Here is a 12,453-nt window from a genome sequence, read left to right on the forward strand (position 1 = left end):
AATCTTCAGTTCTATTATCACGGTGATTTGGAAATTGCTGATAAACACGACATTGCAATAGTGTCGCAGTCAAGCACTTAGATGTTCCCAAAGAGTAGATCTTGTGTTGAAACAGTATTTATAGGATCATCAAAATAAGAAGCCGAAGACTCCTACAAGCAGCCTTCAGATGTGTCAGGAGACCAATCACTATAAAACTGAAGACTTAAGAAGAAAAGGCGAAGCTCATTCTTTCCGTGTAAAAGTCAGGGTTCAGCAAGGTCACTGTCGAGTCTCACTGTGGGGTCACATGGGTTTGACCTGTATCAAAGGCCACGTGCAGGAGCTGACAGGCAGCGAGGCACAAGACACCGTGTGCTGTGAGCCGGCCACCTCCCAACCTGAGACACTCAAGGGACAGAGCGATGAGTGACAGAAGAGGGCTGGCGGGAGTTGACAGGAGGGCTCCAGGGGCAGGAGGATGGACAACGGGGAAGATGTAGATTAATAAGCATTAAATGATGTTCTCACGTAGAAAACAAACTTCTGGTTACCAGCGCGGGGGAGGGATAAATTGGGAGACTGGGATTGACATATACACACTACTATATACAAAATAGATAACTAATAAGAACCTACCGTATAGCACAGGGAACTCTACTCAATACTCTGTAATGACCTATGTGGGAAAAGAATCTCCAAGAGAGTAGATAGATGTCTAACTGATTCACTTTGCTGTACACCTGAAACTAACACAACATTGTAAATCAGCTAGACTCCAAAAAAAATTTTTTTTTTTAAATGTTCTCTCTCCTTCACTCTGCTTCTGAGATCACTTCTCCCAGGAGTCCCAGCCCAAATAACTCCCCTGGGCTTAGATCAACACCCCCGAAACCTTTACACACAATCACATTTCCCAGGGACACTTCAAGCTGGTTCTTGGGCTTTGTTTTTAGTTTTGTTTGTTATGATTCTTTTTTTTTAATTAATTAATTTATTTCTTTTTAGCTGTGTTGGGTCTTCGTTGCTGCGCGCGGGCTTTCTCTAGTTGCAGCGAGTGGGGACTGCTCTTCGTTGCAGTGCCCAGGCTTCTTGCTGCGGTGGCTTCTCTTGCTGCGGAGCATGGGCTCTAGGTGCACAGGCTTCAGTAGTTGCAGCTTGCGGGCTCTAGGGCGCAGACTCAGTAGTTGTGGCATGCAGGCTTCAGTAGTTGTGGCATGCGGGCTCAGTAGTTGTGGCTCACGGGCCTAGCTGCTCCGCGGCACGTGGGATCTTCCCAGACCAGGGCTCGAACCCGTGTCCCCTGGGTTGGCAGATGGATTCTTAACCACTGCGCCACCAGGGAAGTCCCTGTTATGAGTCTTGTATTCTTGCACGTGTCTCCTCGTGTACAGGCAGGTGTCACCTGACCACATCAGTCTCTGAGTGTCCTGAGGGCAGAATCGGTCTCCTTTCTGTCCCCACCACTGTACCCAAGACTGGCTAGCTTGTGCCAGCAGATGCCAGACACCTGTAGGAGGCAGAAGTGACTCCTCCTGGGCACAGACGTCACGCAGGAGAGGACACGGACCACAGGGTGAGAGGAGGGAGGCCCTGAGCACACCTCCCAGGCGGGCAGCGCTTACTTCCGGGTCCTTAGCCCATGTCTCTCCATGTCCCCCAAAGGAGGGGCTCCCACACATGCAAGAAAGAACCGGTGCCTACCTGGAAGGAGTGAGGAGTGTAGGTGGGCTGAAGGGGGAAGCCGCTGTCCTCCGAGGTTCTTCAGCTCTGAAAGAAGCACAGAGGAGCTGCTCGTGGGGTCCAAGCCAAGGTCACCATCCAGGTACACGTGGAGTTTCGTTCTGAACTTCCAGGCAATGACAGGCTTTGCTTGCAGAAGTCCAGCTTTCCCACCAGGCTTTCTTCCGGACCCACCTCAGCCCCTCTTAGATTTTTCAGTTCCTGTTCCTAGTCTTAGAATCGTCCCCTAGAAGCTCTAGCCTCCAGGGCTTTTTGCCTCCCTGCTCCCACCTCTTGCCTCCCAGCCCCAGATGGCTCCGGCTGGATTGTTGGCAACGGCTCAGAAAATCTGCCAGGGTCTCCTGCTCATTGGCCAAACAATCAAAGGGGCATCTGAGGGCCTTGACTTACCCTCTAAAGTTTTAAAAAATCAGATTGGAACCCATCGTCAGCCTTGCAGCAGGAATCCGTGTTGTGCTTTGCTTGGTGACATCGTCTGCTGCGTCTCTTTTGGGGGTGCCACCTGGAGGGCAGGGCCAGCTTCCTGCTCCAAAGCGGTGAGTGGCCCCTGGGGCGGTGCTGGGATTTACAGGCCGTCTGGAGCTCCAGGGGGCCTTGGCTTCCCTTCCCCCACCCCCGCATCTGTCTCCACCAGCCCTCTGCTTGTACAGGAAAACACACACACCCTCCTAGTGCCCCCAGGTTCCCCACGTCCCTGTCCCACACTCTTCACCTCATTTCATGTCTTCTTCTGCCTCCAGCACACGTCACCCTCCTCTAAAAGAGCACATCCATCCCCCAGTTACAATCTGCTCATTTCCTCCTTGGCTCTTATGTCTATTTAAAAGTGATGCTTAATGCTCTGTGCTGACCTAAATGGGAAGGAAATCCAGAAAAGAGGGGATATATGTATACGTAGAGCTGAATCACTTTGCTGTACAGCAGAAACTAACACAACACTGTAAAGCAACTCTAATCCAATAAATTTTTTTTTAAAGTGATCTCTTCGCAAGAGGGAAGAGATATGGGAACATATGTATATATATAACCGATTCATTTTGTTGCAAAGCAGAAGCTAACACACCATTGTAAAGCAATTATACTCCAAAAATAAATAAACAAAAAAAAAATAAAGGCCAAAGGGAGGGAGGACTTGTGAATTAAATGAATTAATTAAAAGAATCATCAAACCTCAAAAAAAAAAAGTGATCTCTTTATTCATTGGCTTCCTTGATGGTTGGTTCTCCCCACTAACCTGGGAAACCAACCAGGGGAGATCCCTGTCAGTTAGCCTCAGCGTCTTAGCAAGGTGTCTGCCTCATAGTAAATAATGCTGTCAAATAAATATTTGTTGAATGGATGGAGGAATGAATGAATGAGGGTATTAAGGACACTGGATTATAAAGTTTTCTGTTTTCCCCCTGTACAGTGAGTTGCTTACATGTGAGCACCAGGCCATCACAGAGCTGGATCTCCATCGCTTGTACTGCCTTGACATATTCTCAAGAAACGCAGGTTGAGTTGAGTCCAATCAAATCGGAGGAGACAGGTCAGGGTTTCACAAGCACCCAGGAGGCAGCCCTCGCAAGCAAACTGGATACAAATGAACTGATGCGGCAGGAACGTGCCTTGGGAGGTGGGGTGGCCATGTTGCGGGGGGTGGGGGGGCAGAGGGAAGGTCAGGCAGCTTTAATGAGAATGGGGACACTTTGGTGCAGAGGGAGCAGAGTGGACCACACAGAGAAATCCAGCCTAGGGCTCGGGGGAGACTGTTCCAGTCCCCGCTGACTTTAACTACGGTGACCTTGGGTAAGGGGCCTCTTCCCTCTGGGATTCTGCCTGCTTATCTGTAGAATGAGTGGACCAACCAGATTACCTGCAACGCTCCTTCCAGCTGAAACATTGCTTGGTGCAAAGTTTGACATTAGAAGACACCGGTCAATTAAAAGGGAAGGTAGCAAGCATCTTATTCTGTCTGGAGGCCTGCGGGCTGGAGCTGATCCCCATCTTCCCACCACGCACACTGTGTGGGGCCCTGCCAGCCCAGGCCCATCTCTACAGCCAGAGAAGAGCCAGCTGAAGAGGGAGAGGGCAAGGCCATCCTCGAGGCTCCCAATGTGATGTCACGTCCAGGAAAAGACTTAGGGCCAAAAGGAGAAGGAAGCCATCCTCTGGCCACCTGGGCCCACTTCCGCCAGCCTCTGGGGGAGAACCCCACTGCCCAGAGCCCTGGGCAGAATGTCCAGTTGGGCATTTTATTCCTCCTTCCTAGAAATGAAGCAGCCTGTCTCACAGCCACCTAGAAAAATCTAATTTTCATAAGGAGGTAGAAATAAGCTCCATCTTTCTCATAAAGCCTTCCCCGGTCTAGGAAACCCCAGCCTCAGATCCCCTCCTTAAGCCAGGGGTGGTATGTGCAAGAAATGCAAGTTCAGTGAAGTAAAATCAAACCAGGGAGCCAGGTCAGAGTTTCCCAGGCATGACTGGATGCCCAGGAGGCAGCCTCGGCGTGACGGATAAACGGTTATGACAGGGATGTACAGCTCTCGAGCGAAGGCTGGTTCTAACATTTTTAAGTGACTACATTTTCAGTGGTTATATAAATACCTACAATAACAGCTTCAGTTTTGCCTCATGGCCTACGAAGCCTAAAATATTTACTATCTGGCTCTTCTCAGAGCTTTTGCCAATCCCTGCCCTAAATAACTGCTGAGTCCCCCTGCCATTGATAAACTCAGGACCCCTACTGGGGTCCCGGGGAGAGGCATCAGCCTGTAACCCTGGACCCCATCCCTCCTCTCTAGCCAGCTACCCTTCACGGTCTCCAGAAGCTTCTCTTTCTCTACTCCTCCTCGCCGTCCCCCTCCTGACCCATCCCACTTCATTTTGGAATCCCCTACAAGGCACTCGATCGCACCCTGTCCTGCGTGATTCGATTTGTTGTACACTGATTGCTTCCCCAATGGGACTGGAAGCGTATGAGGGCAGGGACAGCATCTTAACGTGTGTCCCAGTATCCCCAGTACACTGAGCAGCTGCTGAGCAGATATGCGCTGCTAGGGTCAGCCCCAGGGGACAGCACCCCAGGGTCACCCTCACTGTGCTCAGCCTGCCATCTCTGGAGGGGACCCTCCACGCCAAGAGAAACACTTTGCTCCATCCCCTCCAAGCCTGGAAGTGCTCCTATCACTAACGCCAGAATAAGTCACAGCCCGGTCCTACGGGAAGATTCCTCCAGGGCTGGTCCTCTGTTTCATTTTCCCTCCAGGGAGTGTGTCCCAGGCAGGGCAGATCAGGGAGCTGGGGCTTTAAAGCACGTGACAAGACTTTTCTTTCTGAACCTACCCTTGTTCAGGGTTCAGTGAGCATATGGGCAGAAGAAAAAGTAGGTGGTGAAAAACCGGGGTCCACATGCTCTGCAGGAGAGCAGCTGTCTTTACGTAGACACACCACACCATTGCATTTCTGCCCTCTGCGTGGAGGTTGCCAAAGCTGGTAGATTATAAACCCAGGGATGGTTTCTTGCTGTGGGAGCCCGGAAGGAACATCTGGATAAAGGTTTGGCTGGAGCCACTTGATCTAATTTCCTCGGGAAGGAAAATCAATGACAGCAGTGAAAGGGAGGGGCAGAGAGGACAGGAAGGGGCCCCTTGCCTCAGGTGACCTGGGTAAAAGACTTGACATTCGTCCTCCTTTCCTGCCAATCATGTGAACAGAGAAACCACCGGGAAGGCTGGAGTGAAACAGCGGGCCATTTCTAGAATCATAGCAGCAGGTGTACTGAGAAGGCAGAGAGATTGAAATACCTGCACTGCCTTCGGGTGCCCTCCCAGCGCCCCAGGACAGATACCACCGGCCTCCAGGATGGGAAGCTGCAGCAGGAGACTGGAGTCCCTCTGGAACCACCTTGATCCCCTTTGTAAACCTGCAGGGCAGCGCCCCCTCCTCCCCCACAAAACAGAGAGACTAACGATCTCATCCCTGAGGCTTTGTATAAGCTGGTACCCATTACTGGACATTCCAAAGAGGCAGTCAGTCTATTTGAACCAACACCTGTCAGGCACCTGGACACATCTAAGACCTGGGCAGGCGCAGTTCTCTCTTTGCTGCTCAAGCCTAAAGGAAATGACCTTCAGGGCAAAGGTGGCACCTTCTCTTTTATCTTCAAGGGAGGGTGGAGCCCAAGTCGTGCCCACCCCCAGTCCCAACCAGCAGGGGTGCGTTAAACCACAAGCGCTCGCTTCACAGCCTTAGAGGGCTTGGCAGTGAGACGGTGTGGAGAGCTTTGGCAAGATGCCCCGCTTTTAGGCCGATTGTAAATTATAAACAAACAACTTGTCTCTGCCCTCCTTCCTTTACTTCCGGTGTGTAATGAAAAACAACAGAGTCCCGCAGGCACAATCCTTCTGTTTCCTCAGATGTGCTGTTCACAGCTCCCCGCTGGAAATGATTCTGGGCAGTCACCGATGATGGCTTTTATTCCTGCCAGGGCATCTCACTGAAATCCACAATCCCCAGACATCAATTTCCTAGATCCTCCCTCCCCCCACACCCGGCGCTCCCCGCCCCCCACACACACACCTGGATGTACCCCAGAACTAGGCATCAAGCTCACTGTTGTCGTGGGAGCCATGTGGCTCTGGACCACCAGCCCAACCTGGTGAGAATGCCAAACCACCAGTCTCTGTATTATTCAACAGAAAAAGCAACAGCAGGAATCGGGAGCCCATCGCGGATAGCTAAGCCCCCAGAGAGACACTGCAGCCAGTGTTACACCTACTGTGATGTTTTGCCAGAATCATCCAGTGACAAGGGAACAAAGGGACTTGTTCTGAGTTTAGGGATTACTCGGGGCAAGGTTACAACCTGTAGAAAGCAGCCTTTAATGTGGACAAGTAAATCCTTCCAGCCTCGGGCCACCTCCGCCATCACAAAGGCGAAGTATCCTTCTTGGCTGCACCACAGTTTAGGGGGTGGGTAGGATAAGGTGCTGCCACCTCTCTCTGTGATTTTCACACCAGGGCTGCCCTTTTGCCGACAGGTTTTCTATCTGGGAGAACCAGGCTTGTTCCTCAGAGCTGCTGAGAACAACGTTAAGAAGGGCTTAAAGCCTGCAGACCAAGGCTGGGAAACCCAGCCCCAGGAGACCACAGCGGGACTGTGGGGGTGGGGGGTGGAGGGACGGAGGAGGGTCTGGTCATCCTTTGCCACACTCCATGCTGATGGCTGGATCTAAGGCCACTCAGGCGTGCCTGTGTCCTGACAACCTGAGACAAACAGAATTCACCCCTCTATCTCCAAGGTACGGGGCGGTGGGGCGGTGGAGCGGGGGTGGGGGGGTGGGGGGGGTGGGGGGGGCGCTCAGCAAAGAGTTGTTGATGACCAAATCATGAGCTTTCCAAGTTTTCTGCCCCAGGCAAGGCGGGGTTTGCTCTGACTCCAGAACCAGAAACAGCAAGGGACAGACTTTTTTTTTTTTTAATTTCCAAAGATATATCAGCTGTAGAAAAACTAACACTTGCCTCAACTAAGTAACATTTTATTTCCTGGGATGAAAATCAAGAGAATGAATTATCAGAAGTCTTCCTCCAACATCATTAAAATGCTTTTTGAAGAAAGTTGCAAGCATTGTTTAAGGCGTACAGGAAAAGTTAGACCTGCCTTTCTTCCAGAGCAGTCCCTGCCCTAGACGCAAAGCACCGACACTACATCTCAAGAAAGCGAGAGGCTTGCAGACACAGGAGCCAGAAAAACCGGACCAGGGTCTCTGGCTCTAATATAAGTATCACAGGAGAACATCACAATAACCTTCTCTTCCATAAATACAACATATGTCTTGAAAATATATCCAAAATATCTCCATCTGAACTACTGTCCAAAACTCCACTCGCCAGCCATAAAAATAATATTTTCCCCTATACACAAATATAATCATATGTAAAGCAAATTTGGAAGGCAGGGACATTGGCTGGGGGGTGGGTTACAAAATCTCTGGGGACCTGGGCTATTTACAGTCATTTTTGTTTGGGTTATCCCGCTGCTGGGTATAGGACACTGGCGACAAATACATCCATCTCACAGTGCTCACCATTTCAACAGCTCCTGCGTCACGGAATGTGGTACTTTTTAAAAATAGGCGACCCTTGGTGTCATGGAAAGAAGGGGGAAAATGAGGGGATCAAGGTGGCGGTGGGGAGGCAGAAGGGGGACAGACGTAGGTTACGGTGTGGGCTTGAAACACTCTGGGGCATAAAGCAGATCCCCAGGGTCAGGAGGCCTCCGCTGTCCCCGGGCCACGGCCAGCTGTCTGCCTGGGCCTCCCTTACAGATCCGTTTCCCGGCTGGTGTCCAGGCAGAGGGCGTACAGGGATCTCCGCAAATCCACATTGCTCTTGGTCTTGAGGTTACACTTCTCCAGGGGGCAGCTGCCCCTTCGAGATCCATCCGCATTCTCCAGGGGCCCCGCAGCCTTGCAGAGGGACGCCTTGCTCCAGCTGGCCTTCCGCTGGCCCCCGCCGGCCGGTCCTGCCCCCGTGCTCTGGCTGCTCTGCCCTTCCTTAAGGGCTGCCTGCTCGTCGTGGTCCGTCTCCCGGTGGTAGAAGTAGTTGAAGTTGGAGACGATGACGGGCACGGGCAGGGCGATGGTGAGGACCCCGGCGATGGCACACAGCGAGCCCACGATCTTGCCCCCCACGGTGACAGGCCTCATGTCCCCGTAGCCCACCGTGGTCATGGTGACGACTGCCCACCAGAAGGCATCCGGGATGCTGGAGAAGTGGGTCTCCTGGTTGTCGGCCTCTGCGAAGTAGACGGCGCTGGAGAAGAGGATGACTCCGATGAATAGGAAGAAGATGAGCAGACCCAGCTCCCGCATGGACGCCTGCAGGGTCTTGCCCAGGATCTGCAGCCCCTTGGAGTGGCGGGACAGCTTGAAGATGCGGAACACCCGGACCAGGCGGATCACTCTGAGGATGGCCAGGGACATGGCCTGCTGCCCGTTCTGGCCGCCGCCTCCCCCCGGCTGCTGCTGCACCAGCTCGGTGCCCAGGGTGATGAAGTAGGGGAAGATGGCCACCACGTCAATGATGTTCATGATGTTTCGCGAGAACTCGGCCTTGCTGGGGCAGGCGAAGAAGCGCACCAGCAGCTCGAAGGTGAACCAGATGACACACGTGGTCTCCACGATGAAGAAGGGGTCAGCCAGGGTCCTGGGCAGGAGAGGTTGCGCCGTCGGGCCAGAGGGAGGCGCTGCCTCCCCGCTGCCATTGGCCCCCCTGTGGGGCTCAGGGGGCTGGTGGGGCACCAGGGGATGGCGCAGCAGCTCCCGTTCATCCCTGAACTCAGGCAGGGTCTCCAAGCAGAAGGTGATGATGGAGATGAGGATGACCAGGACCGAGACGATGGCGATGCCCCGTGCGGAACCCGAGCTCTCGGGGTACTCGAAAATCAGCCACACTTGGCGCTGGAACTCGTTGCGGGGCAGGGGCTTCTCCTCCTCCTTGATGAAGCCCTCGTCCTCTCGGAAGCGCTCCATGGCCTCGTCCCCCAGCTGGTAGAAGCGGATCTCATCTGTGAACACGTCCAGGGAGACGTTGACCGGCCTCCGCAGCCGGCCCCCCGACTGGTAGTAGTAGAGGATGCCGTCGAAGCTGGGCCGGTTGCGGTCGAAGAAGTACTCGTTCCTCAGGGGGTCAAAGTAGCGCAGGCGCTTGGCGGGGTCCCCCAGGAGCGTGTCGGGGAACTGCGCCAGGGTGCGCAGCTGCGTCTCGAAGCGCAGCCCGGAGATGTTGATGAGGATGCGCTGGTGATGGAGGGACCCCGAGCCCAGCACCTGGTCCTCCGCCACGCCCAGAGCGGGGTCGCCTTCTCCCTCCTCGTCCTCCGGAGGCAGCCGTCTAGCTCGGGGCAGCTCCTGGGGCACCGGTGGCACCGGCCGGCCTCCCGGGTCCGCGCCCCTCTCGGCGCCGCCGCGATCCCTTGGCGCTGGCTCCTTGAGTCCATCGCTGAGCGCAGCCGTCGGGGAGCAGCGGAGCTCTCCCCCTGTGGCCCGGACCTCCTCTCCTCCCCTGACGGTCATGGCACCGCCGTTCTCCGGGGGCACCAGAGCGATCTCCATGGCCCGGGGGCGGGGGGCATGCTGCGCCCCTGCGGACCGGCTCCGGGGCCCCCTCTCACCCTGCTGGGCGCCCCGCGCCGGGCTCCTCTCCCACCAGCGGCCGGCCCAGCTGTGGGGCGGGCTGGGGGGCTGGCGCGTTCTCCTCGTTCGGTCCTGACGTCAGGAAGCCGCTGCCCTGCTCTCTGCCTCTCTCGACTCTGGCAGCCCGTTAGCAAGCAGCCAAAAGCCACCTTCCAGCAGATGCAACCTCCAGCCGCCAGGCTTGGCCTCCACCCCGCGCAGTTCCCCGCCTCCTGCCCTCCCCTCCTCCCCGCGCCTCCCCTCGGGGCCGGAGGCCGCGGGTGTCTCCCCGGAGGGCGAGGGCGCAGCTGGGGCCCCCGGCAAGGGAGGGAGGGGCTGAGCTGGGCGCAGCCTGGGAGGAAGCCTGGGAAGGGAGGAGGGAGGGAGGGGGAAGGGAGGGAGTGGAGAGGATGGGGGGACAGGTTGTACCGAGAGCGCGCTGAAACTCCCAGGGCAACCAGATGAGAAAAGCTCTGGATCTCAGTTCACCTGGGAACCCGCTGAACGCCGAGTGGGCTCTAGGGGAAATGAATTGTCTTGGATTGGAGGGATGAGACTTCGAGATGAGTCGGAGCATGAGAGAAGACAGTCCTTTTTACATTTCTCCTTTGGAGAAATGAGGGTTCTCTCTTCTTTAGGAAGAATTACAAACAGGAGGGGGCGGGGCAGAGCTATGGGCCTTGAAAAAAATGTATGTGTATGTGTGTATCTCCAGGCCAATGGAGAAGCATCTCTCTTCCCATCTCCCTACATACATTTTCGTCAAAAGGTAACTGGCTGAAAATTTACAGCATCTCCCTGCCCTTAGCCTTGGGAAAGCCCTGATTCCCAGCACAGACAGCGGTGGTCAGCGGGGCAGCCCCAGGCAGGCAGCTGAGTCTGGTGATTCGCTGTCTGCCTTCATATTCCTGCAACACACAACCTCTCTGCTCTCTCCACATAGCTCATTTGTAGAAACCATAGACAGGGAAGGGGTGGAGGGAGAAAGAGATCCTGGTGAGAGCCGTTTAGCCTGGTGAAGCTGGGAGCTGGGGGCCGCAGGGAGGTTTGGGTAGGGAAGAGGGTGGCGCTGCTTAAGGAGAGGGTGCCCGGGAGCTTGTGGAGTCCCCAGGACTGGAGAATTCTCAGGAGTACAATAAAAACCAATACTCACTTTGCCCTTCTGCTGTGCCAGGCCTATTCTAAGCACTTCGCAAATCTTAATATTATTATCCTCATTTTTACAGATGAGGAAAATGAGATTGACTAACTTGCTCGAGGTCACGCAGGTAGAAAGTGGCGAAGCTGGGATTTAAACCCACACAAGCAGAGTGTGGACCCCTGTTCCCTCCACCCCGGTCCTCTGTAGAAATCTGTGACCCCCTTTCTGATACAAGGATACAGATGCTCCCTGCCCCATCATCTGGCCTAACAGCTTTAGTTCCTTCCTGCAGGAGGCAGGAGGATGGCTAAGATGACACCTAAGTGCTTCTGGGTTAGGGAACCTGGTTATCTTCCCCACCCCAGCCCTGTATTTTCACATCTATGGCCAAGAGAGAAATATCCTTCAGGGCATGTCCGGCAGTTACAGGCACAGCCTCCGGATTTTTTTTTTTTTTTTTCTGGTTTTAAGTTAACCTAAAACCTCTGTGTTTTTGCATGTCTGGGTTTTTATATGTGATGTTACAGCCTCTTGTCCATGAATGCATCTGCGCACAGGGGCTGTTCTGGAAACTTGGTACTGGGTGCACGAGTGTTGGTTGGAATAGCAGGGTGTGGACTCACAAGCTGCGTCAGGGTCGGAGGAGTGTGTGTCCATGTGGCTTTTTTAAGTGAACTCAAGGGTGGACGTGCATTTGGCATACGCAAATGTTTTCATTGTGTGCAACGCTGCAAGTGCGGTGGGCTGTCCTTGCAGACGTGAATGAGTGAGGAAGGCGTGTGAAAGTGAAAATGAGTGTGTGCAGGCATCACTGATTATCTGCAGGGCCTTGCACGTCCCTCCCCAGACCTGTGCTGTCCCTGCTCCATCTCCTCTGGGTTTTTCTTCTCCGGCTGGCTCAGAGGCTGCCAGTCTGGACCAGGTTTGCCCCTGGGGAGCCTGGGGCTGCGGAGCTCATAGGAGATGGTCTCAGAGACCTATGGGCCTTGTCTTGTTCACTGAGCCACGCACCTTGTAAATGCAGGGATGCCGTGTCGGTTCACAAAGGCTCTCCCCGGGCTCCCTAAGGGAAAGAGTTCCCTGGACCTTGTCTTCCAGCGGCCTTGGGGAGACTGCTCCCTGAAGAATAAGAGTACAACATACATAGTCCCAGAAGAGCATGTAAGTCAAGCCTTTAAGGCGGTACTTTCTTAACTCTGCTTTCCAGACATTTACTAGCTTTCATAGGTTTCTTGTCAAATTTCTTTCAGATGTTACACGTGTCAGCCATGGGGTATAACTGCAGGATCGCCCTTAGAGAAAGAACTTGCTTTTTAGCTTCAAGGAATGCAGTTAGCGGACAGCCCCCAGCTGCTATCACCTCCTGTCTCTGCCTGATTTCCTGCAGAGGCTATTACCATCCTCCCTGGGAGCCTCTGGCAATGAGTGAGCACAG

The 12,453-nt window shown here is 54.1% G+C and overlaps 1 protein-coding gene across 1 annotated transcript; it reads right to left on the minus strand.

Annotated features, from left to right (window-relative positions):
- Positions 1 to 7,227: 7,227 nt before the first annotated feature.
- On the minus strand, positions 7,228 to 10,081 carry KCNA5 (potassium voltage-gated channel subfamily A member 5). Its single transcript, XM_032645862.1, has one exon. The coding sequence runs from the start codon at positions 9,815 to 9,817 to the stop codon at positions 8,024 to 8,026; it is 1,794 nt and encodes a 597-aa protein (XP_032501753.1). The 5' UTR covers positions 9,818 to 10,081; the 3' UTR covers positions 7,228 to 8,023.
- Positions 10,082 to 12,453: the final 2,372 nt, after the last annotated feature.

This window comes from Phocoena sinus, chromosome 10, assembly GCF_008692025.1.
Source record: "Phocoena sinus isolate mPhoSin1 chromosome 10, mPhoSin1.pri, whole genome shotgun sequence".
NCBI classification, from domain to species: domain Eukaryota; kingdom Metazoa; phylum Chordata; class Mammalia; order Artiodactyla; family Phocoenidae; genus Phocoena; species Phocoena sinus.

Excerpts from the sequence above, each read along its gene's own strand:
- KCNA5 (XM_032645862.1), bottom strand. The coding sequence starts at position 9,817 with ATGGAGATCGCTCTGGTGCCCCCGGAGAACGGCGGTGCCATGACCGTC.